General features: G+C 43.1%; 1 protein-coding gene across 4 annotated transcripts in view; it reads right to left on the reverse strand.

Moving 5' to 3' along the window:
• TEAD2 (TEA domain transcription factor 2) overlaps window positions 1–14,143 on the reverse strand; it is a 91,607-nt gene that overhangs the window by 10,373 nt on the left and 67,091 nt on the right. For all 4 annotated transcript variants that reach the window (XM_044281653.1, XM_044281652.1, XM_044281650.1 and 1 more), the window contains 5 exons: window positions 6,475–6,533; window positions 4,728–4,792; window positions 3,488–3,615; window positions 3,149–3,322; window positions 739–879 (listed from right to left, as the gene is read on the reverse strand). In XM_044281653.1, the coding sequence (XP_044137588.1) occupies window positions 739–879; window positions 3,149–3,322; window positions 3,488–3,615; window positions 4,728–4,792; window positions 6,475–6,533 (567 nt within the window). The remainder of the gene's footprint in view (window positions 1–738; window positions 880–3,148; window positions 3,323–3,487; window positions 3,616–4,727; window positions 4,793–6,474; window positions 6,534–14,143) is intronic.

Below are 14,143 nucleotides of genomic sequence, written 5' to 3' on the forward strand. Positions count from 1 at the left end.
GGACATCACAGTATTACAGGGATGCTGTGCTCTCGAGGGTACAGGCAGTGAAAGGGTGGCCAGCAATAAGATAACCTGCACTTAGTCCAGCAGCAGGCGATACTCGCCCTCCTCCTCCCCCTACAGGGAGCTCCTCTTGCCTGCTATCTGTGAATGGGAGCGCACGGCATCTCTGTACACACTGATGCTGTGCGCTCCCATTCACAGATAGCAGGCAAAAAGAGCTCCCTGTAGGGGTGGAGGTATTGTCTGCCACTGGGTGAAGTGCAGGTTATCTTACTGCTGGACACCCTTTCAGTGCTGGTGCCCTGGAGCGCACAGCATCAGTGTGTACAGAGATGCCGTGCACACCCATTCACAGATAGCAGGCAAAAGGAGCGCACGCTGCTGTGGGCGGTCCGAAGCAGCGTGTGATGCACCATGTGTTTATTGCCCAGTGCGCTGCGCATGCGAACTTCGCTAATCAGCACACACGCACGGACACAGCGCAGGAACACAGGGATTTTATTAGGTAGGATAGTTTCAGTGATCCTTGGTTAAAAGGGTCCTAACTAATCAAATGTTTAATGGACATTTCTAATAGGTTCATTTGAGGGCAATACTGTACCTCTCGTGGACATGATGCAACCTTTGAGTTTTTAGCATTGTTATGTCCTGACTCCTAATGTTTAATAGTTTTTCTGCTACATACAAATAAATACATGTGCTTGACCTTGTGCAAAAATAACCAATACTCACCTCTACTTTCTCCACTACTTGTTTCCCAAAAGAGCACACTTTGGAAGAACAAGTGATGGTCATATTCTCAGGGCTCTCATATTGGCTGCTGACACCATAAAATACTCCTGGCTCATCCTGAATGCTAGTATTGAGGTCAGCCTGTCCAAAAATCAAATACAAAGTCAATACAAGACATGGCAATACTTTTTGTTTTGTGAAATTTTAAACCAGCCCCATACTGTTGCAAGATGATTGCATCTAAAATAAGTTTTCAAAAGTAATATACTTTAGTAAAGGAGTTATCCGAGATCTGGGGACTCCAGCATCTCATTCTTATGATCAGTGAGGGTCCCAATGGTTAGCCTCCCACTGATCAAATATTTATCCTTTGGATAGGGGATAAGTTCTTATGGTGAGACAATCTCTTTAAAAACAATTCACACGTCTGTATCCATGCCATGTCCATGATGGCACGGTCATGTTTCATCCGTGACACTGTGCATGATCTATCCTTGTTTGATCTGTGGTTCCGTTATTTTCAGTCCTTGTGTCATCCATGTTTCACAGGCACTGCTAGGTTGAAAATTAGTTTCCAAAGCATCTTGTAGCAACGATCCTTGAAAACCACATAGCAAACAAGGATGGCATCCATGTTGTGTCCATGGCTTTCATGGACCCATAGACTATAATGTGCGTGAGGGATCTATAGTCACGGACAAAATAGGTCATGCTTCCGTGGTGTCACCACAGATCCACGGTCGATGGTAAACCATTGATGTATGAATACACACATTATAGTAAATGAATATGTGTGCGGTCTGTGCAGACCACAGACATTACATGCATATGAATCATTGACATGTGAAAGAGGCATAAGGCAGACTGACAATCAGAGGTACGGCATGAGTCCATACATTTTCTTTGTGCACAAGGATCAGTAATACGTACATATCAGTATGTCCATATCAGACATACTGATAGGGACCTTAGATTGTGAGCCCTATTGGGGACAGTTGGATGGTAATGTCTGTAAAGTGTTTCGGAATATAGTAGCGCTATATAAGTGCATAATATAAATAAATAAATAAATATGGGCCTTACATTTGTATCTAAGAAACAAGACTTACTTCATGGGGCTGTGTCATGAAAAATAGTCAACATTTTTCAAACCAGCGCCTACATTTAAATACTTTTGTAATTGCAGGTCATTAAAAATTGAATATAGCCATCTATCTGTATGGCACCACCTGTTATTTGTTTATTTCCTTAAAGGGGTTGTCCGGGATTGGGGACTTTGGTTTAATTGTTTAACAAGGACATAAATATCTCCTACATGACTGTCCTACCTTTCCCATACTTTTCTGATGCCCCGTATTCATTACACAAATTCTCAGCCGGAAGTGAGTCTTTTCTCACATTCAATTATGTACCGAGTCCCTTCTGAAGAGCAAAGCCGCTTCTTCCGCTTCGCAGGTAGCCCGGTGACATCACCATTAGCCGCAGGCATTATGCAGAGCGCTCGGCAACAGATTGTGCTAAGCCATGCCCCTCCGGTCCGGTGACGTCACTGGGCAGGGCGTGTTGTTAACAACGAAGGAGGCAAGGGAACTATGACTGAGCCAGGAGAAGTTTAGGGGCGTTACTAAGGGGGGGAAGAAAAATGTGTGGTAGCAGGCTGAATATGATTCAAGGGGAGCAGATGCATGGAGGACATGGCGATCTGCGGCAGGAGGCGGAATAACAATGAGGGGGTGGAGTCATGGCGGAGAGGAGAGTCGTCTGAAAGAACATGATGCCGCGCTGGGACCCACAGTGCAGAGCTGCAGGAAGTTAGGCAAAAATAAACAGAGATGTAAACAGTGCGCGGGGGACCGCTGGAGAAGTGTAGAAATGGCAAAAATACCTTAAAACATATGGGGGGGGGGACCTAGAATCACCTGTTAACTGTGAGTACATAAAAAAAATTAAAATTTGATCCCAGACAACCCCTTTAATTTTTGTCCACTTTACTGAGGTGGTCACAAACTTATTCAAATCTTCAACTGCCACCAGCCAGATCTTAGAAGCTGTGGCTGTTGCAGGAAAAGAGCTACCGCAGAAAAGACACAGCCCCTTGAAAAATCACTCCTGGAGCTCCCAGTCCGAAATAAATCTAGCAGAACAACTGGAGAAATGAATGGGTAGATCTCTGGATCCATGAGACGTACAGAGCTGGTTCTAGCCTTGTTAGAAACAGATGTACTATATGACGTCTCTCATTTTTTACACCAATCATGGCATAATCCCTTTAATACATCTTCCATTTTTAAGCAACAAAATCAACTATGAAGAACCTTAAATAATTTCTAGAACAGTGACAGTGATATTGGTCAAAGCCAATTTTCTGTACAAAAAATTGTATATAAAATAATTCATTTGCCAATCTTACCCAGAACTTGACCAAAAAAAAGGCATTAGGGGGGCCCTTTTCGTAGAGTTCCTTAAGTCCTCCCTTCTTTTCTGGAAACTTGTCATAGATTTGACGCACATCCACAGACTCCAATAATGCATCGCTGTAAGAGGGGTTTGACTGACTGATGTGTACGTACAGATGCTTGTTATACTGTTAGGAGAGTTCAAGGACAAACAAAGTAGTTAGTACAAGTTACTTTTATAAAACCGGTACACAAACTATAACTTTTCTAGGTTGGCTGAATATACATCTGTAGTGTAAAAGCTGTCGCCTCAGTCATCTATCCTCAGTCATCTACCTCGATCTTATACTTACTGCATCAGGTTCTCCTTGTTGTTCCATAAAAGCCATGAATTCAACAAGGCGAAGTTTCGGCGTTCCAATAGAACGGCCTTGCCAGGCGGGGCCTGTTGGGGAGAGGCTGGCAGGACTTGCATTGTAACCTAAAATTTATGAAAATTAGTTAAAACAAATCCAGCAAGTACGTCTAAATATCTACTTGGCTCTACAATACAACAGGTTGGGCTCATGACAACACTATTTCAAGCCAATGATGACCACCATAATGATCACCATTAGCTGGCATGCAAGGAGGAGGATGTTTTATAACAGCTTGCAGGTAGATTTGTACAGTAGTAGCAATAATAGAATTTATGAAATTAACCTACACGTTAAATTTGTCATACTTTACAGTAACGTAAAAACTAAAATAACTGACATCTGAAGTCAGTATGTCACTGGGATTCAAGCTCAGGCTACAGGGCAAACCTTGCAACATTATGCAATCTAACATGACATAAAACCTTAAAGGGGTATTCCAGTATTCCTGAGGATAGGTCATCAAATCTGAATAGTGGGGATCCAACATCTGGCACCTCTACAGATCAGCTGCTGGCACCAGAATCTATAGAGTGGACATAACCAGAAGCAGAATGGGAGCTCAGCTGCCAGCAAGGCCATTACACAATGGAGGCTTCTGCTTCTGCCTCCATGCACTGTTTAGTTTCCGGTAGCTGCCTGAAAGAGCTTGTCGGTGGGGATCCCAAATATCAAACCCTGACCGATCTGATAATAATAACCTAACCAGGAGATACTCTAAGTCTTCAGTATCAAAAGCTAGAATACCTCTTCAATGGATTTATGGAATTCGAATTAGTTTTTTGCAAAAATCTGTGTGACTCTTGTAATACCAGAAACAGCCTATCATGCCTATCAATCTTCCACAGCATCAGGTGGAAACATAGCAGCCAAGTGCAAATTCTACCCAGCACTGCTGTGCAACATTCATGCTTCAGGAAAGTTATAGGAAACACAAGTATATAGATGTCAGGTCACATCTATGCAGCAGCTTCTTGAGATAATGAGAAAGACCATGGCCAAATAATTTTCCACCAAAATTGCCATGTATCCGAGCCTGGGTGTTTATAAGATACACAAAGGAAAAAGCAGCATGTCAAAACAAATGGAAACTAAATAGTATGTATAATAAAATAAATAATATAACATAAAGTAATAAAGATAAAATATAAAAATAAGCTTATGAACTCATTGGTACCTGGTACAGGAGGAGGGGGGGCAGCAGGTTGCAGGGGATATGGAGGCTGGGAAAACGGCTTAACACTAAAGAAAATAATACAAATAATGAAATAAACATGAGTGTATGAAGAAGGAGGAAACCAATTCACCTTTGATTTCTTTCTCCATGAAGCAGTTTATATGAAAGAAAGAAAAAGAAACTGAACACGACATTAAAGAAAGGTATCCTAGCTAAAGCCAGGATGTCAAATGGATGTCAAATGACATATGATGATCAGTTATAAAGCAATGCTATAAAAGTTATTTGATGTGATCATAAAAAGGCTCTATGGCAGGGCTCAACAAATCCCAGGCGCCAGGTCGCCATGGCGATCAGGAATTTGGTCCTGGCGCTTGGGTATTTGTCAGCCCGTTTTCAAAGGTGCCCGGGCGACAGATGCGGAGCGCCGGAGGGGGGCCCGTTCTGTCCGGAGGCAGCAGGAGTGGAGATGAGGCCCTCCATTGTGGAAGCACTCATCTCCATATTCATCTGTATCGCCGTCCTCAGGACAGCAATACAGATGAATGGTGCGGAGGAGCAGGGGAGAGGCTTCCTCACATTCACCCGCTGCACCTTCCGGAACATGGTGGAAACCGGCCCGCGCACACACACAGCGCACTGCGGCCGGAGGAGCTGCCCGCCCGAAGCAAAGCAGACGCTGCACTGGGCTCATAGCAGGAAATCACAGCGACCCCTGTTGCACGGCGGTGTTACTAGCAGGAATGGAAGCTTAGCCGAAGAAAAACCTACTGCTGACACCTAGTGGCTAGGAGAGAGAATGGACAAACGAGGCAAGGCGGTAGTTGTCCAGCGGCTGGATGCCATTCTAGTTTAGGGGGCACATTTACTACAGTGTCTGCTCCAGTATTCAGCAGTGAAAAAGCTGTTTCAGACTTTGGTAAGTCTCATTTACCAACTGAATTCCGCCTGAGCTGTAGAGGGGAAGCACTATGGGGCCCTATATACTGGCACAATATGGGGGGGCACTATGAAGAGGGGAAACACTATGGGGGCCCTATATACTGGCACAATATGGGGGGCACTATGGAGAAGAGGGGAAGCACTATGGAGGTCCTATATACTGGCACATTATGGGGGGCACTATGGAGAAGAGGGGAAGCACTATGGGGCCCTATATACTGGCACAATATGGGGGTGCACTATGAAGAGGGGAAGCACTATGGGGGCCCTGTATACTGGCACCACATGGGGGGCACTATGGAGAAGAGGGGAAGCACTATGGGGCCCTAAATACTGGAACATTATGGGGGCACTATGGAGAAGAGGGGAAGGAGCACTATGGGGCATCTACTGGGGGCCCTATGTACTGGCATGCATTATTGGGGGGATCTATGAAGAAGTGGGGGGGAGCACTATGGGGGCATCAACTGGGGGCTTTATGATGCGGCTCCGCCTTGGTCCTAACTTTTTTAGCTGGCTCCTAGATTCCAAGGAAATTTGTCAAGCCCTGCTCTAAGGACTTGCTTCTTCTCCAAATCAGGAGAAATATTATGGTGGAGGCAGCTGCAAATGAGAAGCCTACAGACGCAGTCACATGAAGGCTAGGTCAAGTTGCAAAGCAATGCCCTTGACTGAGAGAAAGTAAAGACATAGCAAGAAAATTTATAAAGAATATGATAACATTTAAAGAGGAGAAAGACAAGTGATCTAAGTAGCCTGACAACATTCATAGAGGTGAAAGACAGATGATCTAAGGAATACTTACTCCTGTGTTGGCCGAGGTTGAACAGCTCCTCCAGGCCAGAACTGGAAAAAGTCTGGAGACTGGAAAATATAAACAATATAGAGAACATTAGAATACATAGCCTGTTCCCTTCTGATACAGTTATGGTCGCATCTGAATGGATTTTGCATGTGCTTCATACTTGATGCAAGGTCCCAGAACTTCACTATGTATTAGATATAAAGTCCATGCTTGCCCTTCCCCACACTCAGACTTACAGATTTATGGTTCCTCAGGCTCACCAGTGACATGATTCTGAGGATAATATTTATGGTTATCACCATTGTATATGCAGGACATAGCATTATTGGGTTATTGGAAACCAATTCATAGGAAGCAGTGGCTGGCAAAATGGAATGTCGTGTTTGAATCTGGGCCTATTGGAGGTTTGTAGGTACAAAAAGGATAAACTTGATGACCCATGTAACTATGTCATGCAAATGATTTTAAGAGTTGTGCAAGAATGCTCTCCAGGCATGTCTACTGCTTAAGGAATCAATTTTCAGATGCCAATATGCATACATGTTTCAGTTGTTTTTCGCTGAAACTAAACATGTATGGCATGACTGGGCTAATATGGCCGGGACAACTTTGTATAAGTGCTCTCTGTTAGTCAGTACTAATTGTATATCTATGACTAGAGTACAATGATATAAAATGAAAAAAGTCAAAACTGGGTCCAACATGAATGGTTGACCCAGTTACATTAATCATGATTGCAAAACAATGACTAATTCCTCAATAATTTAATCATGTGGAACAGTTTTCCCTAGTGACCAATTTGATTGTAACTTTTATTTAGAAAACTGCCTATTAAAAATGAGAGGTTATTATGGGCAACTACTTCACATGTCGTTTGTATCCAGCTTTATAACTATCCCTAATGGGTGGTATTAAAGGGGTTGTCTCACTTCAGCAAATGGCATTTATTATGTAGAGGAAATTAATACAAGGCACTTACTAATGTATTGTGATTGTCCATATTGCTTCCTTTGCTGACTGGATTAGTTTTTCCATCACAGTATACACTGATAGTTTCCATGGTTACGACCAACATGCAATCTATCAACGGTGGCTATGCTTGCATAATATAGAAAAAATCACCAGCCGATGTGCACTCCCACGGTCCTGGTCACCAGAGAGGTCAGCACTTTTACCTATGGTGTGCAAGCACGGCCACTGCTGCTGGATTGCAGGGTAGTCGTAACCATGGATATGAGCAGTGTATAATATGATGGAAAAATGAATCCAATGGTGCCTTGTATTAACTTTCCCTACATGATAAAGGCCACCTGCTGAGTGACACAAGTGACACAACCCCTTTAATGGAAACTAGTCTAAATAAAAGGTGCAGGCTAGAGCTTGCAGGATTCGGTTCGGATCAGAATCAACAAATCTTTCAAAAAGTTCGGTTCGGGTCCGAATTTATTAGTTCCTAACCAAAGTTGCTCTAATTTCCCTGGAAATTGATATATGGCCCCCTCTAGTCCTCTAAAACACATATTTTTAATGAAAAGCTTCTATCTCATTTCGTTATTTTTTTAAAAATGTTCATTTTCCCTCACCTGTCTCCTTGGTCTGATACAGCATCAGGTGTAACTGTATCTACTTTTATTGTTGCCACCACAAACTGTGGTTATCGCTTGGCCGCAACTGACTGCAATTACCTCCTGCGTGGTGGTGACCGAACACTATTGATTGTTTATGCGCTGGGAGCTGTTTTAAAAGATTTGTCCAAATCGAACCAGAACAGATTTGGGTTTGATTCGGTGTCTAAAAAATTGCAATGAATGTCCGAATATGCAAATAGATTGGCTCATCTCTAGTGGAGGCATTGCCCATAGTAACCAGAGTTCAGCTTGGATTTTTTTCAACCTGCACTATGAAATGATGGATTGTTTGCTGTTGGCAGCAGCTTGAGATTAGTTCATTTTAGGGATCGTTCACATGAACGTGTGATGCCCGTTGCCGTATTGGGGACCGCATTTGCGTTTCCGGGCACTGTTCCGTGGCCATTCCGCATGGGTCCGCAAATCTGGAGGTACAGAACGGAAGAACGGGACGGAACACTATGGAAGCACTACGGAGTGCTTTCTGGGGTTCTGTTCCGTGCTTCTACACCGCAAAAAGATAGAATTTGCTCTATCTTTTTGTGGAACGGAAGAATCGCGGACCCATTCAAGTGAATGGATCTGCAATCCCCATGCGCCTGCCCTACGGACGGTGCCCGTGCATTGCGGACCACAATTTGCAGTCTACAGCACGGGCACGAGCCCTTAAACTGAGGATATTTTCTCTTTTAAAACCAACAAGTCCCACCCCAGCAGCCCAGCCACAGCGTCTGAGATAATGGGCCAGGTATTGGCAGAGTGTATATTAGGAAACATACGTGGTACACATGCCTAGAAAACCCCTGTAAAGGCATTTTCAAAGATTTTAATATTGGTGGTCTCTCCTCAGGATAGGTCATCAGTATCTGATCTACAGTGGTCAGACACACCTCACGCACAACGATCAACAGTTTCAGAGTAGCCTCATCCATTTTGTGACAGAGTTGATAACGCAATGCTGCTCCCATTCACTTCAGGCTTCCGGTGCCAAAGTTACTCTGAAATAGCTGATGGGCAGGGTTGCGATGTAACTGACCCATTCTGAGAACAGGCCATTAACCCCTTAAGGACCCATGACGTACATATACGTCATATCTGGACGGGACTTAAAGACCCATGACGTATATGTACTTCATGAGGTCTGCTGGGCTCTGGGGAAGATCGGGGTGGAATTGCGGCACCATGGCTGCTCTTACCGGCATGGTGCCGATCCGCCCCCCTGCAGCTCCAAGCGCTACGATTGGCCGATCAATGAGACCGGCACATCGCACCGCAGAAAGTTGTCAGAAGCTGCGGGGTGGGGGGGTGGGAGAAGGTCAGGGAACGGTGGCCAATGCGGAACTTGTCAGCACCAGTCACATCCGAGGAGAGGCAGGGGACACCAGTGTTTTGGGTCCCCTGCCAGCGCTGCGATTGGCTGGAACAAAGCTCCAGCCAATGGCAGCGCTATATCTGCACAGGAAGAGGCTGCACTTCCCTGCATGCAGCCATTATAGCTCGTGACTGCATGCAGAGAGTTTTTGTGCCTTTCTGTGCTGCTGTGGCTTGCTGGGATTTGTGGTGTACCACCACTGCGAACCCTTTTGCTGCTGAAAAGAAGAATGCAGCTGTTCCAAATCCCTCAGCCCCCCTGTCCCCTATCCTTTTTTTACGGACGCCATTTGGTCCGTGCACTTTTTTGGGTCTTTTTTTTTTTTTTTTTTACCATTTTCCAGCTCTGCATTACTTTTTCTGCATGCGAGCTGTGACCGCCAAGTGCTTTTTAGTGCGTACCTGCCTGATCAGCACCTGGGATTATTTGTGCTGATTTTTTTGGCAATTTTTCATATTTTTGGGGGGTTAAAAAAGAAGAACTGGCAGTTAGGGCTTTATATAAATATATATATAGAGTTCTATATTTATATATATATATATATATATATATATATATACATATACATATATATATATATATATATATATATATATAAAAGAAAAAGAAAAATATGGCAGCACCAATTATCACCATAAACAGCGGGTGCTATGTCCAGGGGAGTCACTGCTTACCCACAGATATAGGCGGAAACGGACAGAACTTCCAGTAGAAAAAATAAATAATTTATTGAGCCACAGTGGCACAGTGAGGCAACGTTTCGGCTCAAAATACAGAGCCTTTCTCAAGCAAGTGCTGTCCGTTTCCGCCTATATACATATATATACTATGAAGGCATCAAAACTATGAATTAACACATGTGGAATTATATACATAACAAAAAAGTGTGAAACAACTGAAAATATGTCATATTCTAGGTTCTTCAAAGTAGCCACCTTTTGCTTTGATTACTGCTTTGCACACTCCTGGCATTCTCTTGATGAGCTTCAAGAAGTAGTTACCTGAAATGGTCTTCCAACAGTCTTGAAGGAGGTCCCAGAGATGCTTAGCACTTGTTGGCCCTTATGCCTTCACTCTGCGGTCCAGCTCACCCCAAACCATCTCGATTGGGTTCAAGTCCGGTGACTGTGGAGACCAGGTCATCTGGCGCAGCACCCTATCACTCTCCTTCATGGTCAAATAGCCCTTACTTTCTTAAAGTAATTATGGCCACTCGTTTTTCTTTACTTAGTTGCTTTTTTCTTGCCATAATACAAAATCTAACAGTCTATTCAGTAGGACTATCAGCTGTGTATCCACCTGACTTCTCCACAACGCAACTGATGGTCCCAACCCCATTTATAAGGCAAGAAATTGCACTTATTAAACCTGACAGGGCACACCTGTGAAGTGAAAACCATTTCAGGTGACTACCTCTTGAAGCTCATCAAGAGAATGCCAAGAGTGTGCAAAGCAGTAATCAAAGCAAAAGGTGGCTACTTTGAAGAACCTAGAATATGACATATTTTCAGTTGTTTCACACTTTTTTGTTATGTATATAATTCCACATGTGTTAATTCATAGTTTTGATGCCTTCAGTGAGAATCTACAATTTTCATAGTCATGAAAATAAAGAAAACTCTTTGAATGAGAAGGTGTGTCCAAACTTTTGGTCTGTACTGTATAGATAGAAGTACATTTTTTAGCCAGTGTTCACTGTAGTAAAGTTTTATACTACAGTTTTTGCACGCACACATGATCTGTGTGTGCATGCGTGCAAAAAGTGTGCTCAGCAGCATCTGCACATTTTTTTTTTTCCAGAATTTATTTGTATGTGAAAAAATAACTGCAGTTAGTGGTAGTTTTAAATATATATATATATATATGTATATATATATATATATATACCAAAAAAGCAGCCCAGCAGCACAAGACCAGAAATAACGGGTGCAGGTCCTCTCAGCCGCAGGCTTAGACGGCTATAAATAAGTATAGTTTCCAAAGATGAGGCCGCACTCCAGTGAAAGTAAAAAATGGATCCTTTAATTTAGCACAGAAGGGAATAAAGGATCCATTTTTTACTTTCACTGGAGTGCTGCCTCATCTTTGGAAACTATATATATATATATATATATATATCAATTTCAGTTAGTGTCAGTTTAGATTTTTGCATGAACGCACCATCAGCGTACATGCATTTTGCAACCACTGAGCACCGATCAGTAGTGTCCATTATTGATCACATCTGCTCAGTTTGCACTGCAAACTGTTTTTTTTCTGCAGAAAATACTTTATTTCTGCAGAACATACTTTTTTTCAGCAGAAAGACGTTTTTTCTGCAGAAAACTTTTATTTTATTACATCTTTTCTTGAAAATTTAATTTTAAATTTTATACAAGCCCCTTCACGTGTGAAAACACTACATACACACCCCTCACAATAAATAAAGATTTACACATTTCAAAATGTCACACCCCAATAAAATAAAAATGTCCAATTCATCCCAACGAGTATACTCAGCTGAAGAGGCATACGCCATCCTTGCCTCTGATACTGAGTCTGCCTGAGGGAGAAGAGGATGCCACTTTATTCTACTCCTCTACCCCCTCATCATCATCTGCTGATGAGGGACCCTCTAGAAGGCGCCCCAGGGTAGCAGAGAAGGCAGCCCCCCAGAGTGAGCCTGCACGATTATCAGCCCCAAATTACTGAGTTTGTGGGCAACTTAGGAATTCTAATAGATTGTGTGGGCTTCACTGAGCTAGATTTTTTCAAAATCTTCTCTGAAGATTTTGTAAATTTAATGGTGGCCCAACCCAATTTGTATGCCCAACAATTTATAGCTCAGAACCCTACCTAGCCATATGCTAGACCCCTAGTTTGGACCCCAGTAGATGCAGCAGAGATGATGAAGTTTTGGGGACTCGTGCTGCATATGGGCACAATAAAAAAAAACAAATGTTAGGCAGTATTGGAGTTCTGACATTTTCTACCAGACTCCAATTTACAGTCAGACCATGACCCGGAAGCGATTTGTATCAATCCAAAAATTCCTACACTACAATGACAATTCACAGTGCCCACCCTAAAACGACCCAACATTTGACCAACTGTTCAAGGTTAGGCCTGTCATTGACCACTTCAGCAACAAGTTTGCTAAGGTGTACAACCCAGAGAAAAATGTTAGTGTAGATGAGTCCCTATTATTGTTCAAAGGGAGGATTAGATTCCGCCAATACCTACCTAGCAAACGGGCAAGGTATGGCATGAAAATATACAAACTCTGTAAAAGTAGCTCCGGGTACACCCACAAGTTCCGCATTTACAAAGTGAAAGATTCCAGGATAGAACCCCTATTATACCAGCATGCCCCTATTCAGGTTCCTAACTGCCAGAGGTACTTTGGCTTGCAGCACAGTACGCAAAAATCTGAGAGGCATCCCTAGATCCCTGGTAGTGCAACCACTGAGAATGGGTGAAAGCAGGGCTCTCCGCAATAAGAATATGCTGGTGGTTAAGTACAAGGACAAGAGGGATGTCCTTGTACTGACCACCATTCACACTAGCACTAGCTCCCCTGCCTCTGTACAAGGTACCACTACCACTGTCAACAAACCAGACTGCATCCTTGATTACAACAGGCACATCGGAAGGGTGGATCTTGCAGATCAACTTATGAAGCCCTATAGTGCCACAAGAAAAACAAAAGTGTTGTAGAAAAAGCTGTCCGTACACATTGTACAGATGGTAATGTGCAATGCGTACATCCTATTACAATCTTCAGGCCACAGAGGAATTTTCGTTCAGTTCCAAAAGGTGGTTATCAAGGCCCTAATTTATCAAACCCAGGCAGGGGAGGGTTCCAGTACTTCTGGAAGTCATGGTGCCCGTGTCATGCCAGGGCAACATTTTCCAGGTCAAGTATCCCAGACAGCAAGGAAGGGAAGTACCCAAAAAAGATGCAGGGTGTGTCACAAAAGAGGGATAAGGAAACACACCATTTACCAATGTGAAACCTGCCCTGAAAAACCTGGCCTGTGCATGCAGGACTGCTTCAGAATCTACCATTCTTCCATGGAATATTAATTTAATTTCCTCCTTAATGCTCCCTGTAATATTTCCACTTTATATCTGATTTAGTCCACCTCGCTTGCATATCCACTTTCCAACATTTACATATTCTTTTCTGTGAGACACATGTTTGCTAAACAGTGAACTTTCCACCACTTAAAATGTTCGTACGGGGGTGCTCTTTCCAAAATGGGATCACTACTTGTTTTGTTTTTTTTATTTCTGGGGACCTCAAGAAATTTTTTAAATGAGACATGGCAGCTAAAATCCATGTCTGCCAATTCAGGCCTCCAAAAAACATATTTTGCACTGTGCCTCTAGAGGTCTGCTGTGCACCAATACAGCAGGCTACGAGCACATATGGGGTGTTCGCAAAATGGGGAGAAAGTGGGGAACCTTTACTGGGGTGCATTTTCTCCTTTAACCCCTTGTGAAATTGAAAAATTGAGGTCTGCTAGTAATTTTTCATTTTTACAAATGTGTGCTTTGAAATGCTTCTCTCAAGTAATTCTGCCTTTTGTGAGACACACGTTTGCTCAAAAGTACCCTTTTCCACCACTTAAAATGTTCGTACGGGGGTGCTCTTTCCGAAATGGGGTCACTTCTTGGGGTTTTCATT

Source organism: Bufo gargarizans, chromosome 2 (assembly GCF_014858855.1).
Source record: "Bufo gargarizans isolate SCDJY-AF-19 chromosome 2, ASM1485885v1, whole genome shotgun sequence".
NCBI lineage: Eukaryota > Metazoa > Chordata > Amphibia > Anura > Bufonidae > Bufo > Bufo gargarizans.